The sequence below is a fragment of the Geotrypetes seraphini genome, chromosome 1 (genome assembly GCF_902459505.1).
Source record: "Geotrypetes seraphini chromosome 1, aGeoSer1.1, whole genome shotgun sequence".
NCBI classification, from domain to species: Eukaryota; Metazoa; Chordata; class Amphibia; order Gymnophiona; family Dermophiidae; genus Geotrypetes; species Geotrypetes seraphini.
The window spans coordinates 289454522-289468725 of NC_047084.1; the positions used below are offsets into that span (position 1 = coordinate 289454522).

The following is a 14204-nucleotide window of genomic DNA, read 5'->3' on the forward strand; positions in this document are numbered from 1 at the left end:
CACAGCCATGGGGACACTACCTACTTGTCTAGAACAGGGGTGTCCAAGTCCCTCCTCGAGGGCCGCAATCCAGTCAGGTTTTCAGGATTTCTTCAATGAATGTGCATGCATATAGAGCTCATGCATATTCATTGAGGAAAACCTGACTGGATTGCAGCCCTCAAGAAGGGACATTGACACCCCTGGTCTAGAATGTCTCACCTATTGCACTGGAAAGTATTTGGTAAAGCTCATTTTTAAAAATGCATTGCATCCTCTGGACTGAAATGTTTGATCCCAACTTTCTTTTTTCAATGTTTGTGGCAGATTTAGGAGGTAGGACTTTGCCCCCTTTGGATTTTGTGTGTAGCTTTTTGGAGGGGGTTATAATTCTAACCTTCCTCATTGATGTGAGCTTGTTTAAGAGCACTTAACCCTTTCAGGACCATAAGGATCATAGGCCAATTTTTGTTGTTTTGACGACATTTTTATGGTAAAAAGGGCTTGCAGATGCCAAAAAATTGATTTTTTTTGTGAAATATTTTTTTTTAAAAAAAATCACACTTCTGGCTTATGGACAGTGTGGCAAGTGAATCTTCTCGTCAATCTGGCAACGACGCTAATGAATGAATGTCAGAACCAGTTTGTTTACATAAAGGCAGTATCATATGGAATCCGTACATATCAAATTTAGAACTGTAGACTATCCCAATCAAAATTTATAGGATTTTAAAGTTATAGGACAAATATGTCCCTTGGTCCTGAAAGGGTTAAGAACATAAGAGTTGCCATACTAGGACAGAATGAGTATCAAGCCCAGTGTCCTGTTTCCAATAGTGGCCAAGCCAGGGCATAAGTGCCTGGCAACAATGTTTGCTCAAAGCTGCATGGCTCCACCCCTTTTATAGCAGAAGGTCATGTAATGACTGAAGTCAAGTCAAACACCTTCTACTTTCCTGGAACAGCAGCAGCAGCAAAGTAACAGGCCGGCAATGAACCTTCCCAATCATATCTGCAGCGGCTGGCCCGCCCTCTTCATTACTTTGTGCAGCAGAGCCAGCTGCAGCTTCAGCAAAGCAGCAGTGGTGGGGATGCTAAAGGGAAAACACTGGTGGATGTAGAGTGGGTGAGACAGAGCGGAAGTAGATATTAGTGGAAATAGGGTAGGGCAGACTCAAAGAGAGATGGCTGGGAGACAGGTGAGCAAATACTGGTGGCAAAGGAGTAGGAAGTGACACTGCTGGAATTGGGGTGGGAGGAAGAGTAGATTTTGTATAGAAGAGGGAAGACAGATTCTAGATAGAACTGGGAAGAGATACAAATAGGGAAATATTGATGGAAGGAGGAATTCAGAAGCATGAATCGAAGGGAGAGAGATGGCAGACTATAGAAGGAGATACTGATGGAAGGTGAGAGAAAGTGTGGAAATGCTGGCGGGAAAGAGGCAGATGCTGGATGGAAGAGAGAAACAAGCAAGCACCTATACGAGAGAGACAAAAGGAGGGAGATAATGATGGAAGGGAAAAGGGCAGATATAGAGGGCAAACACTATATAGAAGGGGAGATAAAGAGGGCCGAGTTAGTTAAAGACTGGGATTATGGGGAAAGAGATAAGCTGCTAGTAGACCATTAAAAAAGAGGGAGCAGGAAGACTAGATAGTAAGAATGAGTTAAATCTGCCCAGAGATGTAGAAAAATAAATTGAAGAAAGCCAAAAGGAGGAGAGAAAAATCCTGGCAAAAGACTTAAGATGGTGGAAAGCAGATACCAGAGAAATAAATAGCCAGAAAAAAATGTATTTTTAATTCAGGATAAAGTAGTGTGGCACCCATGCCATGTTTACAAAGGTTAATAAATATCATCTCAATTCTATTTTCTATTTATATCTTTTAATTGGACTAATTTTAATACATTTTTTTACCAAAACCTCCTCTCAGGACAGCTTACTGTCTGTACCTAGGAAAGTAAGTGTTAGCCTCAGAACTAACTGAGAAATGTTTTAAGTCCTTTCAATAAAATTTCATTACATTTTCCATTTTTTAAAATTTATATACGTAATTCTTAGAGCTCCCTTTACAAAGCTGCATTGGGCTTTCTTTTATTGCTGCCCACAGCAATATTTGCTCTGACACTCAGAATTCCTATTATCACCGCAGTTAGCAATAAAAAAGCCCAAGGCTGCTTCTTAAAAGGGAGGGTTAATTATTTCAATATAAGACCCTCGAGGCAGGCCTTAGGGCCTAAACACGTACGTGTTGGGTCTTGTACTTGAATAAAAGATTGAGCACCACAGGTCGCCTCTTTGTTTTTTCTGTGTTCTATCTTAAGGATGCCAAGGATGATAAGGCTCATTTTCAAAAAAGACAGATGTTTTGACTACTCAAATGTCCAAGAGCTGGTTTGTTATCTTTTGGATATCTAAGTGGGTATTTCCAAAACACTTTCTAGACATCTTTCTGGTCAATTTCTCTCCAGTGTGTCAGCGGCATGTTTTGGGCAGGCTTAGTTGAGGTTCTGCAGGGTTAATAAAACTTAAAGACATCCATGGCATCATTTAGACGTTTGGCGCTAGACCTGTTTTAAAAACAAATAAGAATCAAAAAGGTGCCCATATTTGACCAAATGACCACTGAATGGATAAGGCATGACCTCCCCCCCTTACTCTCCCAATGTTCACCAACCCCCCTCCCACCACCCAAAGATGTGACAAAACAGTACTTTCCATGTATGAGAGATTCACATAGCTCACATACATCTGCACAGCAGAGCAGAGGGGCACACTAAGGGTTACTGCAGTGAATGTCACATTAAAAGTCCCAGGTACAGATGTCACTATAACTGCTTATATTGTATGGCGAGCCCTCCAAAACCTACTGTACCTACATAAAGATGACACCTGCAAGCATAAGGGTTATTGTGGTGGGTACAGTAAATTTTGGATGAGTTTTAGTGGGCTCACCATACAATATAAGCAGGTTATAGTGATGTGTACCTTGGACTTTTTATGTGACATTCACTACAGTACTTTTTAAGAGTGCCCCTCTGCTATGCTCAGCTCTCTGAACAGTTTTGCAAAGAATGCTGGCTGCCTGAACATTTGAAATGCTTGCTTTTGTGCATTTTCATGTGTATGTCTTTATATTGAAGAATGATCAAAAAAGATAAGACTTACTAAGGGACCAAAACATCTAGATAAAGTTATTAAAATATACATACACACACACACACACAATGTCTTTCTCCACTGGATTTCTGGACTTCTTTCCCAAAACATCCAAACTCAGGCATTTAGTTTTCGAGCCTAGCCTCTCCCGGTAGCAACTGGGATTAGGGATATTGCAAAAGGAAGCATTCACAACATCTGGAGGGATAGGATGCTCAGACACACATACACACACAAAAAAAAAAAAAACCCCAACTACATGTGGCTGCCAGACTCAACAGTGCACATCTACTGGGCTCCAGCAGGGGCCAAGACTATAGTTCCAATGCCTGGACTGAACCAAGACAATAAATGATGAAACATTCCTAGGATACCTGGAACGAATTCATAGCACCATCACCCCACAGAGGCAGGTTTGGATGATGCGGGGAAGAGGAAACTGTCACACCAAAATAAACAATTCTGTTAGAAGTGAGCTGTTAGTTAGAACATAAGACTGGGAAAGTTGGGTATGTCAGAAATATTTGATCTTTAACTCTTGTCTGTTTGCTCCATCTCCTGAAAATAGAAGCATTTTTTTTATTAAAATGATCTAAATTACCTCCAGATGTTTACAGCAGCATTTGTAATACATAGTACACACCCTTCTATATGGCAGTGGAAAGCAAAAATTGGAAAGGTGTAACAGGACTTAAGACTAGAGGAGGGGAGGAAGCAAATACTGTCCCATGGGTTTTCCAAAGAAGCAAAGCTGTACCCCTCTACATACCCACCATGCAAACAAAATCCATGTTTGTTTCCAGTAACTCCAGGACCCCACAGAAGAAAACAAACTGCACAATACACAAACGGCAGGTTCAAATGTTAGACTACATTTACATCTAGAAAGGGAGTCAAAACCCACAGTAACGTCACCATTTAGAAATCTTGGCAGCATGCTGGTTTTTGTTTTGTTTTTTTAATTTACTCCCACCTCTGGGGGAAAATTATCACATTATCCCTGATTAATAGCACTGTGTGCACCAGTCATTCTGAAGGAAGAATGGTCACCATTTAAAAAACATTTGAGACACCTGCTAATGTATCACAAGCCTGAAAGATACAATTTGCTTTTTTTCTTCTTAGATCTGCATTCCAACCAAGGAGAGATACCTTTACAAAATCACATTACTAGCATAATGCAAAGCTTCCCTCTCAATTAATTTCTATCAGACTATGGATATCACACTTGCAAGTGTTGGCATAAAAAAAAAAAAAAAGTTGCATTTCTGTACTGTGTGCGAGGTTCCACTCTGTTCCACACACACACACACAAACGGGATAGAAGCGCAGGACAGATTCCAGCTAATTCATTGCTCATAAGCTTTGAGTTGCAGCTCTCAATCCCTGCTTAAGCAGATGTGACAAGTGCCAGCCTTAAATACATCTTTATACTCTGCCTCCCTCAGTCCTCAGATGCTCTCCGGCTTCATCTTTATAGGAAAAAAATGAGGGGTGCACGGGAGGAAGAGGAGAGGAAGGTAGGGGTGGGAGCAAGGGTGGAATGATCTTATTTTAGAAAAATGTCTTCAAAAAACTTCCTAGTTTAAATACAACAAATCTTTGATGCCAAGATGCCCCTTAAAAACAAAAAGAGAAAACTTCCTGAAGTCCAGAAAGCATACTGCCCAACATTAGATGCTGAAAGGGAAGAAAATACTCAAAAAAAGCTTGCAGAATACAATTTTCGCCTTAATGTTACTCGATTCACAGCAGCGAGTTCAGAATCTTTCCCCCTCCCCACCCTATTTCATCTTTGTGCAGCTTTGTCCAAAAAGCTTTAAAAGGACACAGTCTTTCTTTAAAAAGAAAAAAGGGGTTGCTGTAAGGTTCAGTACTTCACTCCTGGAATAAATTCCTTGGCATCAGGATTCAGATTGCTTTTGCTCTGAAATGAGAAGGATAAGGGAGAAGACAAGTTAATAAGGCAATCAAACATTTTCTCTTCCCCCATCATCTTTTTAATGGGTTTAAGAACATAAAATAAAAATGCTTACGTCATTATAGGAGATAGCAACATAGTAAATGATGGCAGAAAGACCCACACACTCTAGCCAATCTGCCCCAAAAGGCTCATTGTAATGGCTGCAGCACAGACCCTTCTATCAATACATGATTAAACCAACAATCCAACCATATTGTTAACAAATTTCAAAGTTATCTTCCCCTCCCCCCCAATGAAATATAGAGCATCACATTCATAGCATATGATCTAAATGGGATGTCCACCACCCATAGAAGTCTGCCTGGCATGGGCCTTTACTTCCCAATTACTCAAAATGCTGAAGCTTACTCCAGCCCATCTTGTATCAGTCTTTGCTTGGCAAATTACTGGAGTTGCTATCTGAGCACCATTCCTGCCAATCATAAAACATCAGCCATGAAATCATTCGAGTTTTATTTTGATTCCAACTTTTTTTTATTAAGAATCTTCTGTTTTCTCATGCATTTTTTAAATTCCATCACAGTGTGTCTCCACTATTCTCCCCATAAAGTAGTACCGTGTATACTCAAATATAAGCTGAGAGTTTGGGGCCAAAAACGGTGGTCTCTCCTTATATTAGAGTCACTGCCCACCCACCCATCCCCTCACTGAATGTGGCTCTGCATGAAGAAGGAAGATCGCTCCTCCCCTGGTTCACCACTAGACCATCTGGAATTTGAAAGGTATGCAGGGGAAGTGGGAGGGAGATAAAAGTTGTCACAAGAGGCGGGAGGGGACATGATCGAAACCTTCAAAATAATGAAGGGAATAGACTTAGTAGATAAAAACAGGTTGTTCACCCTCTCCAAGGTAGGGAGAACGAGAGGGCACTCTCTAAAGTTAAAAGGGGACAGATTCCGTACAAATGTAAGGAAGTTCTTTTTTACCCAGAGAGTGGTGGAAAACTGGAATGCTCTTCCGGAGGCTGTCGTAGGGGAAAACACCATCCAGGGATTCAAGACAAAGTTAGACAAGTTCCTGTGTAACTAGAACGTATGCAGGTAGGGCTGGTCTCGGTTAGGGCGCTGGTCTTTGACCTGGGAGCCACCGCAGGAGCAGACTGCTGGGCACAATGGACCACTTGTCTGGCCAAACTAAGGAGGCAGAAACCAGAGAGAAGCGAGCAGGCAGGAGGAGAGAAAGAAAGAAGGCAGCCAGTGAGACACGAGCAGGCAGGATGGAAGAAAAAGAAGCCCGAGAGGAGCGGGAAGCCAGGGGCAGCGGCGAGAGTAAGCTCCGCCCACCCCCACCACATCATCGCCCCGAACTCCCCCTTAAAAGGGGTTGAGCCAACGGTGAGAGTGCCTTTGCGAAGGGCCGAGTCAGTATACCCAAGGACACCAGGGAAGACCAGCAAGGTAAGGACAACAACAACCAACAGCTAAATAACCAAACTAACAAAAAAAAAACATAGTACATGCAGAGGGAATACACACACATACGAACAACAGGAATAGGGAATAGCAAGCAGAGAAAACACACACACACAAACAAAATGGTACCAGCGATATAATAAAGAGTACTAATTATTAATCTAGAGTGGGCTCTACGAGTGGCTAAGCGGTCTTTTCACTTGAATCCCTCACGGGAGGCTCGAGAATGTTATTTGTCTACCCAGGAGGCTTTAAATTTGTTACTTCATTCTCGTTCCCAACGGTGACTGGCTTTTCATAAACACCGCTTTCAACGTTTTGGCAATAAACCTGGGTGTCTCATGGCCCACTTAGTTAAAGTTGAGGCTAATAGGAAACTGATCTGGTCTCTTCAGACCCCAAGTAGGAGGGTGGTGACCAAAACGGCTGATATCTCCGGAGTGCTTTTTGACTTTTTTAGCCAGTTATATGCTGCTGCCGATGAAGTTTCCCCGGAATTGTTGACGGACTATCTTCAATCTTCTGGTCTTCCTCATCTGCCGGACGACGTAGTGTCTTTTCTTAATAGTCCCTTTAGCGCAGCTGAATTAGAATCTGCTATTAAAGCTCTCCACTCTGATAGAGCCCCAGGTCCGGATGGCTTTTCGGGTGACTTTTGCCGACTTCTCTCTCCTCAGCTTTGTGGCCCTTTGCTGGCTTACTTTAATGCTGCTATCGCTCAGGGCTCTTTTCCACGTTATGCCAATGAGGCCCTTATCCCTTTATTGTTGAAGCCTGACAAGGAGGCTGATTCCCCGGGATCCTATCGTCCCATCTCCTTGATCAATATGGATCTCAAGCTTTTTGCCCGCATGTTAGCTGATAACCTTGCTCCACATCTTCCTGATCTTATTCATGAGGATCAAGTTGGGTTTGTCCAGGGGCGTCAATCAGTCTGTAATGTCCGAAAGGTTCTCTTTGCACTTGCCCATTGTCATTCTCATCAGATTCCGGCTCTGTTTGTCAGCCTTGATGCTTCTAAGGCGTTTGATAGTGTACATTGGTCTTTCTTGTTTCGTACCCTAGAACAGTGTTCTTCAACCTTTGTACACCTATGGACCAGCGGGGAAAAAAAAATTATTTTTGGACCGGCAAACTACTAGGACTGAAATTGAAAAACCCCGTTTCCGCGAGCTCGGTCCTCGCAAACCATCTGATCCCATCCGCACAAGCCTCAGTTATGATTGTATACTGAATGTATTTTATTAAAGTATAAAAAGAAACAATATTCTGTACAATTGTCATTTTAAAAATACAAATAATACAGAGCAAGGATCAACAAAAACCCTGTCTCCCCTCCCCTTCACATATATCCCCTCTATCAAGAAAACTGAATAAGCCAAATTATTACAGAATGCTACACAGAAATATCATGCTAACAGAATACCACAGTCACACATAGCAGGAACAGGGTTAGGGGAGTGCAACTAGGGCAACTGCCCCCCTGATCAGAGAGCCCTAAGCCACTGCCTGGACTTTGCAGTCCCCAGTTATGTCTAACTAGCAGGATATATATTTCAAATCTGATATATTCTAATCACAAAATAGAAATAAAATTATTTGTTTCTACCTTTTGTTGTCTCTGGTTTCTGCTTTCATCTTCTTTTCACTCTCTTCCTTACAGCGTCTGCCCTCTCTGTCTCTTCAATCCAGCATCTGCCCCTTCCATCTACTGTCTGACCTCTCCCCCTTCCATATGGTATTTGTCTTCTTTCAATGCCCCCTCCCCTTTCCATCCAGCCTATGCCCCTCTCTCCTTTTTACACGATTTATTCCAGCTTCACTGCTCTCTTCATTTTTCTCTCTCCTACACCAGATCTAGCATCTTTGACCCTCTCAATTTCTCTGCTGACCCCCCTTCCCATCTCATTCCTGTCTCACCCCTTCCCCTCCTCTAATCTCCATGCAAGCTGTTTCCTTCCTTTTTTCTTCTCCCTTCCCTCCTCCCCCTGTCCAGCAGTAACTCTCTTCCCTTTCCTTTCCCTCCTCCCCTCTCATCATCTCTTCTTCTCCCTCCCTCCAGGTCCAGTAGCAGCTGTCCCTTTTTTCCCCTTGCCCAGCAGCTTCTCTCCTTCTCCCTCTCCAGGTCCAGTAGCAGCTATCCCTTTTTTTTCACCATGCCCAGCAGCTTCCCTGACTCCTTTCCCTCCTCCCCTCCCAGCATCTCCTCTCCTTCTCCCTCTCCAGGTCCAGTAGCAGCTGTCCCTTTTTCACCATGCCCAGCAGCTTCCCAGACTCCTTTCCCTCCTCCCCTCCCAGCAGCAACTCTCCTTCTCCCTCTCTAGGTCCAGTAGCAGCTATCCCTTTTTCACCATGCCCAGCAGCTTCCCAGACTCCTCTCCCTCCTCCCCTCCCAGCAGCATCTCTCCTTCTCCCTCTCCAGGTCCAGTAGCAGCTATCCCTTTTTTTTCACCATGCCCAGCAGCTTACCAGACTCCTTTCCCTCATCCCCTCCCAGCAGCATCTCTCCTTCTCCCTCTCCAGGTCCAGTAGTAGCTGTCCCTTTTTCCACTTACCCAGCAGCTTCCCAGACTCCTTTCCCTCCTCCACTCCCAGCAGCATCTCTCCTCCCTCTCCAGGTCCAGTAACAGCTGGCCCTTTTTTTTTCACCACGCCCAGCAGCTTTCTCCCCTCCCAGCAACTCTCCTTACTTGCCAGCGCTGCGATTCAGTAAGGCAGCCTCGGGTCCTTTGTTGGGTCGCACCGCCTCTGAGGAAAGCGGAAGTTGCATCATCAGAGGCGGCCCGACTCAGCAAAAGCTCCAAGGCTTCCTTCCTGAATCGCTGTGCTTGTAAGGAGAGCCGCTGGGAGGAGAGAAAGCACAGTCTGAGGCTCCCCATTATCTCTCCGGCCCTGCGCAACTACAGCTCCTCGATCTTGCCGGTCCTGCGCGGACCGGCAGGAATTTTCTGCGGACCGGCGGTTGAAGAACTGTGCCCTAGAACATGTTGGGTTGGGGGGGGTTTTCTACCTTGATGCTATACGCTGTCTTTACTCTAATCCGCGGGGCTTCGCTTCTCGTCAACGGGACCCGTATGGACTCTTTCCCTATTCTTCATGGAACCCGACATGGTTGCCCTCTTTCCCCCTTGCTGTTTCTTCTTTATTTAGAACCTTTGCTATGTACTCTTCAGGGATTTGAGGAAGTGAGGGGCCTTCGCGTTGATGGGATTGAAAACGTTGGCATTCGCGGATGATATGTTTTTGATTCTCACCAGGCCTGAAGATTCTTTACCGACTGCATTGGATCTCATTTCCGAATTTGGCTTTTATTCTGATCTGTCTCTTAAATCTGGATAAGTCCTTGGCCTTACCTTTCCCACCCGAGCTGCGTTCCCGGTGGAGGGGTGCCTTTCCTCTTCGTTGGGCGGACTCTACCTTGAAATACTTGGGGGTCTTTATTCCTCAGGACTTGTCTAATCTGTATCGCTTGAATGTGGAACCGTTGTTCCAGGCCCTTCAGAATAAATTACAGCTATGGGGTACTCTTCCCTTTTCGCTCTTAGGTCGGGTGCATCTTTACAATATGCTTATTGTCCCCTGTTGGCTATATGTTTTTATTTGTCTTCTCGAGATGAGAGACGACTGGTACGCTTGGTTCAAGATTTCTTTGGTCTGGGAAGTGGCCTCGTCTGCCTTATAAGAGGGCCGTGGCTCCGTGGTACAGGGGTGGATTGGGTTTATTGAACTTCGTTATTTGACTGTTGGTTGTGGCATGCGCCACATTAATGATCTTTTCAGGGGTACTTCAGCGTTCACCAAAACTTCTTTGGAACTTTTTTGTTTTCGTTCTACTCAAATTAGTGCATATTTTCATTCTCTTCCTTCTTTTGTGCCTGAATCTCTCTCTGCGAAAGTGCTCCACTGTCCCTTGCGGAAAGTTTGGCGCTGGGTTTGTAAATTCCATGCTCTTTCTGCTTCTGTATCTCCCTTTCTACCTATCCGCTTTAATAGCTCCTTCCTACCTGGGATAGATGGGCCGAGTTTTGCTCGGTAGGAAACAAGGGGAATTCACTTGGTTGATGATGATTGCAAAATTAAACCTTTTGCACATTTGCAAGAGGAGTTTGGTCTCCCCCCACTGATTATTTTGCTTATATGCAACTTCATCATTACATTTCTTCTTTACATAAGAACATAAGAAGTTGCCTCCACTGGGTCAGACCGAGGTCCATCTCGCCCAGCGGTCCGCTCCCGCGGCGGCCCATCAGGTCTGCGACCTGTGAAGTGGTTTCTGACCACTTCTATAACCTACCTCAAGTTCTATCTGTACCCCTCTATCCCCTTATCCTCCAGGAACCTATCCAATCCCTTCTTGAATCCTTGTACAGAGTTCTGGCCTATCACTTCCTCCGGAAGCGCGTTCCATGTGTCCACCACCCTCTGTGTAAAAAAGAATTTTCTAGCATTTGTTCTAAACCTGTCCCCTTTCAATTTCTCCGAGTGACCCCTAGTGCTTGTGGCTCCTCTCAGTTTGAAGAATCTGTCCTTATTTACTCTCTCTATGCCCCTAAGGATTTTGAAGGTTTCTATCATGTCCCCTCTAAGTCTCCTCTTCTCCAGGGAGAACATCCCCAGCATTTTTAACCTGTCAGCGTATGGAAAATTTTCCATACCTTTTATCAGCTTAGTCGCCCTCCTCTGCACTCCCTCGAGTACCGCCATGTCCTTCTTGAGGTACGGCGACCAGTATTGAACACAGTACTCCAGGTGCGGGCGCACCATTGCGCGATACAGCGGCATGATGACTTCCTTCGTCCGGGTCGTGATACCCTTTTTGATGATGCCCAGCATTCTGTTTGCTTTCTTTGAGGCTGTCGCACATTGCACCGATGGTTTCAGTGATGAGTCGACCATCACCCCCAGGTCCCTTTCCAGGTTACTCACCCCTAGCAGTGTTCCCCCCATTTTGTAGTTGAACATCGGGTTCTTTTTCCCTACATGCATGACCTTGCATTTCTCTACGTTAAAACTCATTTGCCACTTTTTTGCCCAGTCTTCCAGTCTCGTTAGGTCCCTTTGTAGGTCTTCGCAGTCTTCCGTGTTTCTAACCCTGCTGCAGAGTTTGGTGTCATCAGCAAATTTGATAACCTCACATTTTGTCCCCGTCTCCAGATCATTAATAAATACATTGAATAGTAGAGGTCCCAGCACCGACCCCTGCGGAACTCCGCTCGTGACCCATTGCCAATCTGAGTATTGGCCCTTGACTCCAACCCTCTGTTTCCTGCCCGCTAGCCAGTGTTTGATCCATCGGTAGATATCCCCTTGCACCCCGTGGTTCCACAGTTTTTTAAGTAGCCGTTCGTGAGGTACCTTGTCGAAGGCTTTTTGGAAGTCAAGGTAAATGATGTCTATGGATTCACCCTTATCCATCTGACTGTTTATTCCCTCAAAGAAGTACAGCAAGTTCGTGAGGCACGACCTTCCCTTGCAGAAGCCATGCTGGCTCGCCTTCAGTTGTCCATTGTTTTCTATGTGTTCGCAGATTGTGTCCTTTACCATTGCTTCCATCATCTTTCCAGGAACCGAGGTCAAGCTCACAGGCCTGTAGTTTCCCGGGTCACCCCTTGATCCTTTCTTAAAGATGGGCGTGACATTTGCTATTTTCCAGTCCTCTGGGATCTCCCCAGTTTTTAGGGAGAGGTTACATATTTGGCGAAGTGTCTCTGCTATTTCGTTTTTTCAGTTCTTTTAGTACCCTTGGGTGGATGCCATCCGGGCCTGGTGATTTGTCGCTCTTTAGTCTGTCTATCTGTCTGTGGACATCCTCTATGCTTACCTCTAGTTGTACCAGCCTTTCGTTGTGTTCTCCGTTTATAATCACCTCGGGTTCTGGGATATTGGATGTGTCCTCTCTGGTGAAGACCGACGAGAAGAATTTGTTTAACCTTTCAGCTATCTCTTTTTCCTCCTTTATCGCTCCTTTCCTGTCTCCGTCGTCCAGTGGTCCCACTTCCTCTCTGGCTGGTTGTTTCCCTTTCACATACCTGAAGAAGGGTTTGAAGTTTCTTGCTTCTCCTGCTAGTCTTTCCTCATATTCTCTCTTTGCCTTCCTGACCTCTCTATGACATTCTTTCTGGTGTCTTTTGTGCTCTTCCTGGTTTTCCTTTGTTGGATCCTTTTTCCATTTCTTGAAGGATGATTTCTTGTCGCTTATCGCCTTTTTAACCGCAGATGTTAACCATGCTGGGTTTCTAGTTCGATTTTTCTTTTTGCACCCTTTCCTAAACCTTGGGACGCACAGGTCTTGTGCCTCGAGCACTATGCCTTTAAGCAGTGTCCAGGCTTCCTTTACGGTCTTCACCTTCCCTGAGTTGCTGCTGAGCTTTAAGAACATAAGAACATAAGAACATAAGCAATGCCTCTGCTGGGTCAGACCTGAGGTCCATCATGCCCAGCAGTCCGCTCACGCGGCGGCCCAACAGGTCCAGGACCTGTGCAGTAATCCTCTATTTATACCCCTCTATCCCCTTTTCCAGCAGGAAATTGTCCAATCCTTTCTTAAACCCCTGTACTGTACTCTGCCCTATTACTCCCTCTGGAAGCGCATTCCAGGTGTCCACCACTCGTTGGGTAAAGAAGAACTTCCTAGCATTCGTTTTAAATCTGTCCCCTTTCAACTTTTCCAAGTGTCCTCTTGTTCTTTTATTTTTCGAAAGTTTGAAGAATCTGTCCTTCTCTACTCTCTCTATGCCCTTCATGATCTTATAAGTCTCTATCATATCCCCTCTAAGTCTCCTCTTCTCCAGGGAAAAGAGACCCAGTTTCTCCAATCTCTCAGCGTATGAGAGGTTTTCCATCCCTTTTATCAAGCGTGTCGCTCTCCTCTGAACCCTCTCGAGTAACGCCATATCCTTCCTAAGGTACGGAGACCAATATTGGACGCAGTATTCCAGATGCGGGCGCACCATCGCCCGATACAATGGCAGGATAACTTCTTTTGTCCTTGTTGTAATACCCTTCTTGATTATGCCTAGCATTCTATTTGCTTTCTTAGCGGCTGTTGCGCACTGTGCCGTCGGCTTCATTGTCATGTCCACCATTACCCCCAAGTCCCTTTCTTGGTTGCTCTCATTCAATAATATCCCTCCCATCGTATAGTTGTACCTCGGGTTTCTGTTTCCAACATGCAATACTTTACATTTCTCAACGTTGAACTTCATCTGCCATCTCGCCGCCCATTCCCCCAATTTGTTCAAGTCCCTTTGCAATTCTTCGCATTCCTCTTTAGTCCCAACTCCACTAAATAGTTTTGTATCGTCCGCAAATTTTATTATCTCACACTTCGTGCCTGTTTCTAGATCATTTATGAATATATTAAATAGCAGCGGCCCGAGCACTGAGCCCTGCGGAACACCACTCGTGACCCCCATCCAGTCCGAGTAGTGGCCCTTCACCCCTACCCTCTGTTTCCTACCCGCCAACCAGTTTCTGATCCATCTATGTACGTCTCCGTCCACTCCATGGTTCTTCAGTTTCCGGAGTAGACGTTCGTGAGGCACCTTGTCAAAGGCTTTTTGGAAATCAAGGTATATGATGTCTATGGGGTCTCCTCTGTCCATCCGTTTGTTAATTCCTTCGAAGAAGTGCAATAAGTTCGTTAGGCACGATCTCCCCCTGCAGA

General features: G+C 44.9%; 1 protein-coding gene across 1 annotated transcript in view; it reads right to left on the reverse strand.

Annotated features, from left to right (window-relative positions):
• Window positions 1-5012: 5012 nt before the first annotated feature.
• The window catches only part of PAIP2B (poly(A) binding protein interacting protein 2B), a 104716-nt gene continuing 95524 nt past the window's right edge, over window positions 5013-14204 (reverse strand). Inside the window, exon 5 of the mRNA XM_033959814.1 lies at window positions 5013-5069. Coding sequence (XP_033815705.1) covers window positions 5013-5069 — 57 coding nt within the window. The remainder of the gene's footprint in view (window positions 5070-14204) is intronic.